Raw genomic sequence first — 13,315 nt, 5'->3', positions numbered from 1 at the left:
ATTGTTAACTGTAGTAGTAACAATTAACAATTAATTAATTGTTAATCTTTAATTGTTCCTGCAATTAAAATTTGCCCAACACTGCTACAAAGGAACATTGCATCTTTGTTCCCAAGGTTGGTGGCGCATTGACCATGTAAGGAAAGTTAATATTTCTTACAGCGTCATTGTCTATGGGTGATGGTGACCACTTACCATCAGGTGGCCCATATGCTCGTCTGCCAACCTATTTCATAAAAAAAGTTCGTGTAATAATAGCCTACCACCAAAATGTCTTATATTAACCATACCATTGTATAATAAGTACAAAACTTTGTCGCTCATTGTAATATACGTACAAAAGACATAATTGCTCTAAAAGTCAACTAATCATAGTGTTACATTATAGTTTGGAAACAAAAACGACTTAAATTTTCAATGATTCAAGCTAAGTTATCACGAGTCACAAGGTATCTGCGTATATCGCAAGCACATCCCGATATTGTCCTCAGGATTCGGCTTAATAGTGGGCGGGCCGAAGTGCACGGAGACGGCGTAGGGCGTGATGGAGGTGTCGACGCGGCAGTCCCGCGCGGCGCGCGCGCACAGCGACGCGCCGCAGTGGTGCGGGTCGCACACGCCCGCGCCCCAGCGCTGCGACTGCAACGCATGAGGCGCAAGTTTGATATCTGTATACTTGAAGACGATAATCTATTTTGGAACTGATAGACAGTTTCACTAGAAACATATGCCATGTTGCTAGGAATCATTTCATTAATTCGTTTGTGTCTATGTACTCTTTAAGTAGATTTTTAAGTAGATTAAATGAAATCAAATGGTATAACTTTATTATCTTGATAGAGCTAAGTTGGAACTTGTTGCTATTTTAGTATGTAGAATGTTGAGTCCAGATAATGCATCAATCACAACATTATACTGAACTTTAAATCAACACACACGTCGCAGCTACCGACATCCCTTGATCAATTATATGATAAACTTATGGCATTCATAATGTTAAGGGGAGGTTTGCCTGAGGTTTGGAAGTTGAGAGCATTAGTTACTCACCGAAACAAAATATTCATTTTCACAAGGTATCGTCACCCTGTCCGTGCATTTCATTCTCCCGAAACCATCACTCATGTAGTTCCCGTAGCCGTAGTACTTCAGCTTCTCTTCGCTGTAGTGCTGGAGGTACGGAGACCAGCCCCATAACGATCTCTGCCCCCAAGACGGCCAGATATAACTCCAGATCTGTTATTTAGGAGTTAGTAACTACGGGGCATTACGGGTTTCATATTATAGGTAATTAATATGATTTTGGAAAATATATCAGTAAATTGTTATGTTAGGTGAATCAATTATTATTATTATCAAGGAATTTATTACATCAAAGGCTTTTATAAAGAAGGGTAATGGAAAAAAATAATTCGTCATTCTGGTCAGTAATTAGGTTTATTTGTTTAAAGGGTTGAAGAGATTTAAATGAGTTCAGTTTTGGGTGTAAAGCGTTTAGTATATTAAATGTACTTAATTCTATATTGTTTACATTCTAAGAATTGAAAAATCATCCAAGCCAAATATTTCAAGAAGCTTTCATTTAGTTTAAAGGTATTCTCTCAAGAAACTTTTTTTACGTAACTTCTTTATCAAACTCACTTCATATAGCAGTTACACTCAAAACATTTTAAACCAAGTAATCAGCTGTTGCATCAAAACGTACTCTAGACAAGATCCCTGGTCGAGGAGTTGAAGTTTCAACAATCTGCGGATCAGATCCAGAACCTTCCTCTTCCTCATCCTGACTCGGTTGCTCGTTGATTGGCATCATTTGGTCCGTCTGGTCTGTGGCTAGAAGCGAATAACTTTAGAAGCTTCTGATGACACAATCAATTAGGTACTAAGTTTTACTACTTTCAGGTGAAAATGTCTTAAGGAGTAGGCTTGGAGTTTATTGGAGAGGATTAGTCTATTTATATGTTTGTCATGTATTCCCATCATAACGATTTAACTGATCATGATTACATTTACCTTGTGCGTTGTTGGAGTCCTGAAAAGGACAAGGACTTAGGGTACTTAATAACCCGTCCTCCTAACTCCTCGTCCAGACTATGGTGCGAGGAGAAACTAGTAAAGTCGTAACGCAACATTCCTTCTTCATCGAAAGACCTAATTTCTTATACATTTCAATTATGATTATTTTATCATTCAAAAACTTTACAAATTCAATTACGTATTACAAAGTTACGAAATAATTTTGCGTAAGTAAAGTAAAACATTAAAAGAAAAATATAAACGAACAGGTACAAGTCCATTTGGTATTTAAATACTCGAAATCTAGTTTTAAAAATAAATCAAATCTCTCAAACTCTGTAAATACTTTCGAAGAACAAATTGCTCCAATTTTGTTGTACAAGCACAAGTAACTTCAACTTTATGTTTTCTAAAAGAATATTTAATATGATAAATGATGACTAACATGACTGTATTTTTAAAATGTTTGGAAAAGAGTAACTACTAAATTTCTTGCCGGTTCTTCTCGGTAGAACCTACTTTTAGAACCGGTGGCGGCTTCACTTAATTGTTACATGACGATTCAAAGTGCTTGTAAAAGCCTACTTGAATAAAGTTTTGATTTTGATTTTTTTTTTGATGAAAAAGGAAACCTAAATAAAATAACTAGTATATATTGGACCTGATGACAAAAGTTCAAGCAAAATAAATCAAAACCCAATTCAAAATGGTTAAGTCGTATTAAATTTCATTGAAAATCAAGGATTTGTTTCGAGCAAAAAGTAATATGAATTTGTAATAGCCGATATCGAGAACCACTCACTTTTTGACCCGAAAAACAACAATACTAAGTATTGTTGTCAGAAAGTAGGTAGTTTATCAGAACTTCGCCAACTGGTATAGTCATCAGAAATATTTAAATGTGCAATATTTAAATTTCTAAAGACATGTGTTACTTCTATATATATAATAAAATTTAAGTGTGCGTTGTAATAAACTAACCGCTTTTTAGTAAATGTACATGTGTTTATAATATATATAGTATAGTATATATATATATATATATATATATATATATATATATATATATATATATATATATATATAATACAAGGTACTTATACCAAAATAACTTTTTTTATAATTGTTGTCTATCTGTCTGTCTGTTTGTTGTGGATAATCTCAATTTGCTGGACCGATTTTGACGGGACTTTCACTGATAGATAGTTGATGTAATAAAGAGTAGCTTAGGCGATAACAATAACTTTTTCATTAAATTCGAATGTGCACAAAGTCGCGGGCGCAGCTGTCAAATTCATCGTTAATCATGTGTAATATAATATTCTACTATACTAATATTAACAGACAGATGAACATCAAAATGATTTAGAGAACATCAAGGGTTTTGTCACAAACAGTCGGTTTACACACCTACTTGAGTGGTGGACCATTCCAACTCCTTTTCTATTTCAATGATTGCAAAACCAAAAACCTCAAGAATAAGAATTTAACAATTTAAACTCACCAGATTCCACGGGAGTATCGCCTCTCGGTCCTATCCTAAAAGAGCGACTGTCGCATGGCGTGTATCTGATCGAACAGAATCCAACATTTCTTCGGACGCATGCTCTATATTCTTGACTAGCGAGGTGACGCCCATTCGACGCGTAGTTAAACGTTTTTAAAGTACCTACGGATATACTCGTAATTACCATAAATGATTATGATGTACAGTCAGAGTAAGAAAACCTTCGTCAGTTTTCAAATTCATTGCTTTATCTAGTCGGTAACTCTTTAGCATTTGAATCTATAGCACTAAACTGTAAACTGCATGTAAAATTAAACTTACATAGTATGATAACTTGGTTCAAAATTGTGAAACATATTTGGACTATGTCTAGTTTTATATCAATATGAAATCTTTTAATGGCGTAAGTAGTCATTACAAATTTAAATTAAATATGATATTTTTGCTTAATTGTCAAAATCTATCTGTCAATGTCATATATTTTCGATCGGTAAAGCAGATTATCGCTCATACTGACCACACGAAAATATGTAGATATTAAGGTGACGAACCTTGTCTTACCCCGACAGCACGTATACATATTATTAAATAAATAAATGATAAATAAGTCTTAATCTACGCATTCCATTGGAATAAACTCTATATTAGGTCTGGAATCATTTACATATAAATGTACAGTCAACGATAATCTGCTTTACCGATCTAGAATGTCATATTGTGTCGAATGAGTGCTATTTAAGTTTAATTTTATATGCAGTTGTCAGTTTAGTGTTTTAGTTTAGAGTATACGCCTTGATAAAGGAATGAATTTGAAAACTGACGAAGGTTTTCTTACTTACTGTACAATATGCTTGCAAATATGAGAGACTCTTTCAATTCAATGACAAATAGAAATCCTTCTCACCACTTAAATTGGTCGATTTTTACATATATGTTGGTTCAAAATAACTTCAAAAGCCGCTTGATCCCAGTATTCAATTACATACAATGGCTAGGTGTAATCCGACCCAGCTGTTAGATATATTAGATTATAAATAAGTCGAGATTAATTTGTATTTATAATTCGTCTCGTGATCGGCGGTGAAGGAAACATAGTGAGAAAACCTGCATGTATCTAATGTCATAGAAACTCTGCCTTATGTGTATTTTACCAATCTGCATTGGAACAGCGTGGTAGAATATGTTCCAAACCTTCTTTTCAAAGGGAGAGGAGGCCTTAGCCCAAAAGTGGGAAATTTACAGGCTATTGTTGTTGTTGTCGTTGTTTATATATATGCCTAAAAGTTTGAGATGATCCGAGAGTGTCGAGAGAAAATCAGATCGTACTATAAGAGATTAGGAGAGAAACAGCAGATTGAACTCTAAGCCTAGAAGATATACAAAATAGTTATGATTACCATTATCGTTAACATAGTATTGAAGACAATTGTGAGGCGACGACTGCGCAAGCGGCATCTGTGCCAGACGCAAGAGCCAGAGACGCGGCATATCACTACCGCGCATGCGTATCACCAATGGTGTCGACTTTGTGCTCGGGAGCTCCCCGGCTTCACGTGTCTCACTGGTGCTTGATAGAGTGTAATATACTGAAAAATAAACAACCATATTATTACATTTTACTTGGTGGTAGGGCTTTGTGCAAGCCCCACTGGGTAGTTACCCCCATTCATCAGTTATTCTACCGCCAATCAACAGTACTCAGTATTGTTGTGTTCCGGTTTGAAGAGTGAGTGAGCCGGTGTAACTAACCTTGTGCCTGTACAAGGGGCATAATATCGTAGTTCCCAAGGTTAGTGGCGCATTGAAGATGTAAGGAATAGTTAATATTTCTTACAGCGTCATTGTCTATGGTGGTGGTCCAATTCGCAAAACTATACCATAAAAAAAATATTGTGTATTATATTAGTATTGTTTCACGATTTTCAAAAGGTGCCTACAAAATATTACTGATATATTAAAATCAAAACACATGAATTCAATCTGGGTTTTACAAGCACTTTTGAATCGTCATTTTATAGAACTGTATCAAAGGTACAGCCAAAAAACCGGCAAACTAAGTAGTTATAGTTAATTAAGTTTCCCATGTTATTTCACACAGACCTTTTATATATATTCTTAAAACGCATTACCTACACTAATAATACTTTTTATGAAGAAACTGTCAAGTCTTTTAGGACTCCTTATCTTCTTTGGAGACTTGATAGTTGGACTTGACTCTTTAGACAGTTATCGCATTTCTTCAGTGAAAAACTCATACCTGCATCATTAATCCATTATCATAACCATTAATCTGTTTTATTGTTTAATTAAAAGAAAAAAAAATTAGGAAGAGACAGCAAGTGGCCTATACACAATGGCGCTGTAAGAAATATTAACCATTCCTTACATCAGCAATGCTCCACTAGCCTTGGGAACTAAGATATTATGCCCCTATAGTGCCTGTAGTTACACTGGCTCACTCAGCCTTCAAACCAAATCAGCCAAACAATAAAACAACAATATTGATTACTATTGTTTGGCGGTAGAATATCTGATAAGTGGATAGTACCTACGCAGACGGGCTTGCACAAAGCCAAACAAGGAACAACACATTGTATGATTACAATAAAAAGAATACCTTTAATACATAATCTAAATTAAAGGACATACAAAAGTAGCATGTTAAACTATGCGTTGGTAATATTACAGCCCTAGAATAATCCTCCACAGAGTAAAATCGTGAAATTTCAGAAAGTGGAAGTATGCGATATTGACTACAATAATTATAGCATTAAACGGATATACGCATCAAAATACCGTATGACCGTAAGTCGGTCCTCAAACTTTCTCAAATGAGAAACGAAGTAACTTCTTATTACAGAATATTAGTTGTGCGTACTAATTTAGTCTAGTTTCGTTAATATGTTATTTCTTTTTTCCATACCGATATTTCTACGTTAAACCAAGCATGTACATATATAATTGTATTTAACTAACATGACTGTATTTTTAAATGTTGAACAAAGTAACTACTGAGTTTCTGGTCGATTCGTCACTTAATATAGTTGTTAAATGACGATTAAAAAGTCCTTGTAAAAGCCTACTTGAAAAAAGTTTGTTTTGAATTTGATAACTTCTTAATATATATGAATAGTAAATAATTAAATGAAGTAAATTACTTTTGGAAAGTTACTCACTGTGTTGTGCGTGATTTTGTCCGCATAGAGTGAAGTTCGTCGCTCCTTCCCCGAGTATCAACGCGTCTTCGTCACACTCCCCTGTTTTTCTATTGGGCTGCCCCTAAAAATAAAATAAGAAATGTTAAATTCAACAAAAAAACAAAATCGTTCTTAAGTATGAAAGTGGGGTATAAATTATTTTCTCAGTTCATAGTATAATGTACAGTCGGGGTAAGAAAAGGTTCGTCACCTTAAGATATCATACTTAGGAAATGAAGTTATCATACTATGTAAGTTTTATTTTATATGCAGCTTCAGTTTCAGACTGTACTAAGAGTATACGACTAGATAAAGGAATGAATTTGAAAGCTGATGAAGGTTTTCTTACTCTGACTGTACCTTCAAACACGCTGACAACTATAACTATTAAATCCGAATTGTCAAATCCTTCGTCAAAATATAAGCAGCTAGATTTATAGTACGACACAACTTAGATGTAGCATCGGCAAATCCGTCATTCGTAAATCCGATTAGCTATCCCAAATTATCAATATTTATTTCTTATGTGAATATGATCTTAACACAAACGTAATAACTTGTAATATCAAAGAACCTAATTTATTCGTCAATTTGACACGTCGATTTACATGCACACCTGCTTGCTCGGGTTGAACTGACGCGTGAATCTATAGTGACGGATAGCGTCGAATGGCACGATAGGGAAATATTTCCTATTGGTTGTATAAATCGGCAGTAATCGGTCTTATTGAATTTACCGATGCTACATCTAAGTTGTGTCGTACTATACGTCATTCACAATCCAAAGGTGCGTAATAACTCAAATTTTTCGTCAAATATTGAACGTGGATATATAAAAAACAAATAAATGCGACGCTTCGTAAATCATAACTTTTTCCTGTTGAAACCAAACCGTAAAAACAAAAAGGGTAATAAACCAATAAACGTAAGCGTTTTACGGTTTCTTTTCTTTTCTTTCGATTCTTTGGTGTTTGTTTTTGTAACTCTTATTATTATACTTTTTAATTATGTAAAGAACGAGATTGTTGCTATAAATAATTTTTCATTGAAACGTTTTGGAAAATAACAAAAACACAAAATCTTTGTGTTAATGTAGGAGTGCTTGTTTATTTACGTAAAACACATTTTAGTCAGCGTGTATTTAATATTCATCCAACTCTGACGGCCAATGTTGCCTAAGCGGCCAATAAGATTTTTAGTTTGGCCACTTTTATATTTTCCACATACAGTCAGTATATCTGTAGACAAACAATACAGCAGTCCACCACGACTGAAAGGACCAGACGAAGAACTAACGAACTTCTTGCTCGTTTTGTTTTGAGCTACTTCTTCTACGGGATGCTGGCTATGACTAGCCTGTAATTGAAGTAGTTCTCTTAAAACGTATGAAATGCTCTAAATTCGAATCATTCTTAATTATTACTATACCCGTCCCTTCTTAATTATTACTTAAGCGCATTACTTTAATAATATTAAATTTTAATAAAACTACTAAACTAAAATATAAAGTAGTTTTTTATAGTTATCTATATTATATCCGTAAGGAGTATATATGTTTGAACGCACTATTATTAGTAAAATAAAAAGTAACAACCTGTTAATTACCTACTGCTGGGCTAAGGCCTCGTCACCCATTAAGGAGAGGGTTTGGAACATATTCCATCACGCTGTTCCAATGCGGGTTGGTAAAATGCACATGTGGCTGAATTTCAATTAAATTAGACACATGCAGGTTTCCTCACGATGTTTTCCTTCACCGCCGAGCACGAGATGAATTATAAACACAAATTAAGCACATATATACAGTGGTGCTTGCCTGGGTTTGAACCCATAATCATCGGTTAAGATGCACGCGTTATAACCACTGGGCCATTTCAGCTCATTATTGGTATCCTGGTCTTAATTAGAAAAATTGAGTATTTAATAATTGAGAAAGGTTTAACAATACGATACAAACATGCTCCAGGTTTAGAATAAGAATCTCATTCGCAATCTACCAAATGCATTATATTTGTGGCGTTTGACGCGAAGTTTATATAAACCTTTCGGCTGCCACAATGTGTACTTACAATAGTGAAATGTACGAAATCTATCCTCAACTGCATGATACCCCCGTGAGTCTTTTCGATGTTGATGGCACATTCCTTCTCCCCAGTCCAGAGTTCAGGGAAGCCAGGTGACATGAAATACGTCAAGTTGTTCTGCACCACTGCCCCGCAGGTCACTTCGACTGAAACAAACAATTAATATGATTATAGCGAATACTATACCACCAGTTACCTCCAACCTATTTATTTCTAAAAAAAGAGTGTATACATACTGTGCACATTTTTGAAAAAATCAACAAATAACCATTTTTTACTTAAAGATTTTTAATTTCTATTTTCAGAAAATAACACTAAAAAGAGTAAAATAAAATATTTTTTCTAAAAAATAACACCGACTTCAAAGTGATCACTGAAAAAGTAATAAAATAATTTGATTTAAATACGTATTATTGAAGTCGGACGATTTAGAGTGAAAAACAAAATGTAGAAATATTTACATACGATCGGCCGATTTCAATAATACGTGTTTAAATCAAATTATTAGATCGCGCGTCGATTAAAACTGAAAAATATTCGTATTTTAACAATAAATTTGCTTTTTTAATAATAAAAAAATGTATTTTAGAGGATTTTATCAAAACAACGTGTACGTTCTATTGTAACATATATATTTAAATAATTAAAAAAAAAAACATGTAATAGGTACTATTAAACTAATCGTCGGTTTCTGAAACTTTGATCAATGTCAGATTAACTATTTTGACTAAATACTGAACGCTCATTGGACGCCGATTGCGTCATCGGCTGTCACTACCCAATGAACATTCAGATAAAGCTGACTTTGTTAAATTTACTTTGATCAAAGCTTTAGAAACTGGAGGTTAGCCAAGCAAATCAGATAACAGTTAAGAGCTCATTCGTTGTTATTACCATATAACGTTACTTAAATCACTTAGATTTACGACCACAACATATAACTTCAATGTTCATTTGAATTTAATTATTTATTATTTATATATTTTAAAACATTGAAATATTTTTTAAATTTAATAATACACCTTATTAAATTAAGCAACGTTAAGTATTAGCACTGTACTTCTGTAAGGATTAAATAACTATTAGAAATTTCAAAATGCCGATGTTGTCAAATTAAAAAAAAATTTAAATTTGCATCTAGTTATTACACAATCAGTAAGTTTATTATTGATAGCACACCTTGGGAATGAAACGATCGCACCCTGGCTAGTCCTTTTCCTATCGAATATTTGTAAATAATAAAAAAAAACCCACCGATTTTCTTTCACCGGTTTTTCTCAGGACTGACCTGACCTGTAATTTCATTTTCGAACCGTTAATGGTGGTGATGTTTATTTTAACAATAAACAAGTACGTAAAATGCTTCTATATTGAGTAAAGGAATTGAAGTTTGAATTTATTTTTCCTGCATTAACAGACCACACTTACACGAGGAGAGCAAGAATACTCTAAGTAAGTCTAGCGACTGCTGATGGTCCTTAGAAATATTCAAAAAATCAAGAAAACGAGCGTTAAATGTCAAAATGTTATATGCGACTTTGATTGTAATTTATAGGATATACGTTTCAAAATACCGTTTCATCATAAGTCAGTTGTCAACATTTTCCGAACAACATCTCCAACTGTTATAATACAAAACTGCTGTTCTACTACATGTTTACATTTGAATACGGTAATGAGAACGTTATTGGGCAATGGTATACGCATATATAACAAGATACCGGGAAATATAATCAATATAACATTTTCAAAATTTTCAAAAAAGATTATTAAGACTAAATTAATAAATCATATTATTCATTTAAAGAGAACTTTTCAGAAAGAAACGCCTGGAGTCAGGCTCGGGTTTCATCATAGGACACTAATTACTGTAAATAACAGCATTGTAAATCTGATTACATGAATAGAGCAACAAGGCAAGTTTCTTGCCTTTTCTTCTCGCTAGAAACTGCTTTCCGATACGGTGGTAGTATTTAATTATTGACGATTCAAAAATGGATCATTCTAAAGTTAACTTGAATAAAATTAAATAAATAAATAAATATGAGACAACATCACATACATTACTCTGATCCCAATGTAAGTAGCTATAGCACTTGTGGAAAATCAGAAGTAACGATGGTACCACAAACACCCAAACCCAAGACAATATAGAAAACTAATGATAATCTACATTGACTCGGCCGGGAATCGAACCCGGGACCTCGGAGTGGCGTACCCATGAAAACCGGTGTACACACCACTCGACCACGGAGGTCGACAATTGATTTGATTTTGTTTTTTTATTTTGTTAAAATGTGTAAGTAAATGTTTCTAATTATTCATTAAAATTCAATGAAATTTCATAGCTTTGCTATGCTATTGACAAAATAAAAAATCTAAAACAATACTTAATGTGCTTTGAAATTTTCGTTCTATTGTCGAGTTATGAACAATCATACATAATGCACTCTCAGGTCGAGCCACAAACTAAACGATGAACATGCCCGCTAAACCGCCAATTTCGTGTCAAGTCACTCGAAATAGACAACTCTAGATGCACACCTATGTTATATAACAATGTTAATTTTACTAACAAAAATAAACGTTTAAATGTCAAATATAATAATCATCATTACATAGTATATAACAAAGTCGCTTATCGCTGTCTGTCCCTGTATGCTTAGATCTTTAAAATTACGCAATAAATTTTGATGCGTTTTGTTTTAATAGATAGACTGATTCAAGAGGAAATTTTATACGTGTAATACATAAATAGTACAGTAGAAAAATACTGATTATTTGACAAATTTCTAAAGTGATGTCGTAATATTTACATTCTGTAGTATATTTAGTATCAGCATAACACCCGTGCGAAGCCGGGGCGGGTCGCTAATAGGTATAAGAATAAGAGTAGTAAAAAAAGAAGAATATATAATTATGTATTATAATATTATTAATAAATAGATTATTATTATATTGTAAATAATCATTTCAATGCTGCTAAAACTTATTATTATACCTTATTAACTACACCTAAAACAGTTAACTTAACATTATTTTATTTCATTATTACCACATGAGGAACAAAGCTAATTTAACAGCGTTGACATTGAAATATATATATATTCTTTATTGCACTAAAAAGACATTACAGAAAATAATAAAATAGAAAAAACATGAGCAAAGGCGGACTTATCTCTAAAAGAGATCTCTTCCAGTCAACCTATGGAGGTGAGTGATAAGAGTCAATCAGCGGGCAATGTAGTGCAGACTAAAATAAGATAGATTTGATATATTTATATATAATGGATAGCAAATAAAAATATACTTCTATTTATTACACACATAATTACTTATAAAAAAATATTTATATAAATACACATTCATACACATATATATAATATATATATACATATATAGATATATATAGATATATATAATATACATAGATATACACGTATTAATATCAAAGTTTATGATGAAGGGTAAACTTGTGTCAGGAAATGCTGTCTTAATCGTTTTTTAAACATATCGATAGTAGTACTGTCCTGTATGTATTTAGGAAGTTTGTTCCATAGTAGCGGAGCTCGTACTGTGAACGACTGAAGTCGAAATTTGCTGTTACTCCGAGGCACATCGAGCATCATAGTGATACAAGAACGCCTGGAGCGGGTTGAAGGAGGAAGCAGGTTGAGGCGGGAGCTGAGGTATTCAGGAATATTAGGGTTTGTGAGAATATTGAAAAGGACCGAAAGGATGTGCATATCACGGCGAAATCGGATAGGCAGCCATTTAAGTTGAGCGCGGAAAAGAGACACATGGTCGTACTTACGTAGCCCGAAAATAAAGCGAATAGCAAGATTTTGTAAGCGCTCTAACTTATTAAGCTGTTCCTCTGTCACATCCAGAAAGCAAACATCAGCGTAGTCGAGAATAGGGAGAAGAAGAGATTGAGCGAGCATAATTTTGGTGTTGAAAGGGAGAAAATATTGGAGACGTCTGAGAGAGTGAAACGTGAAATGCATACGTTTACTAACATCGTTGAGATGAGACGTCCAAGACATGTTGCAGTCAATGATCAGGCCCAAGTTTTTTACATTATCATGATAGGCTATTGGAACCCCAGCATACTTGATACAGGGCACAGATGGCCAGTCAATTTTACTTCTTAGCCTACTGCTACCAATGATCATTGCTTGTGATTTGGCAGGGTTAACCAGTAAGCCAAAAGATTTGGCCCATAACTGAACAGCCAAGAGGTCTTCGTTTAGGCAGTCAACAGTCTCAGACAACTCACACAACTGACAATGACGATACAGCTGTAAGTCATCTGCATACAGATGAAAGGGAGAAGAGATGACACGTGAAATGTTATTAATGAAAACAGAAAAGAGAAGTGGAGAGAGTATGCCGCCTTGAGGAACACCGGCAGATAAGTTAGACCAAGCAGACGATGAATTTTCTGTTTTCACGCACTGCCGGCGCCCGAAAAGATAAGAGTGAAACCAATCAATGGTAGAGGAAGAAATATT

General features: G+C 33.9%; 1 protein-coding gene across 2 annotated transcripts in view; it reads right to left on the bottom strand.

The window, feature by feature from the left end:
* Positions 1-329: 329 nt before the first annotated feature.
* The window catches only part of LOC124536811, an 86,324-nt gene continuing 73,338 nt past the window's right edge, over positions 330-13,315 (bottom strand). The window contains exons 3-9 of one of the 2 annotated variants that reach the window (XM_047113423.1): positions 8,787-8,947; positions 6,697-6,799; positions 4,918-5,106; positions 3,518-3,682; positions 1,703-1,830; positions 1,048-1,233; positions 330-639 (exon numbers count right to left, since the gene is read on the bottom strand). In XM_047113423.1, the coding sequence (XP_046969379.1) occupies positions 436-639; positions 1,048-1,233; positions 1,703-1,830; positions 3,518-3,682; positions 4,918-5,106; positions 6,697-6,799; positions 8,787-8,947 (1,136 nt within the window). In that variant the 3' untranslated portion in view covers positions 330-435. The remainder of the gene's footprint in view (positions 640-1,047; positions 1,234-1,702; positions 1,831-3,517; positions 3,683-4,917; positions 5,107-6,696; positions 6,800-8,786; positions 8,948-13,315) is intronic. The other variant, XM_047113424.1, reaches the window with a different exon arrangement.

The sequence above is a fragment of the Vanessa cardui genome, chromosome 17 (assembly GCF_905220365.1).
Source record: "Vanessa cardui chromosome 17, ilVanCard2.1, whole genome shotgun sequence".
Lineage (NCBI taxonomy): Eukaryota > Metazoa > Arthropoda > Insecta > Lepidoptera > Nymphalidae > Vanessa > Vanessa cardui.
The sequence above is the reverse complement of the archived record's forward strand: the minus strand, read 5'-3'. Positions and strand labels throughout refer to the sequence as shown.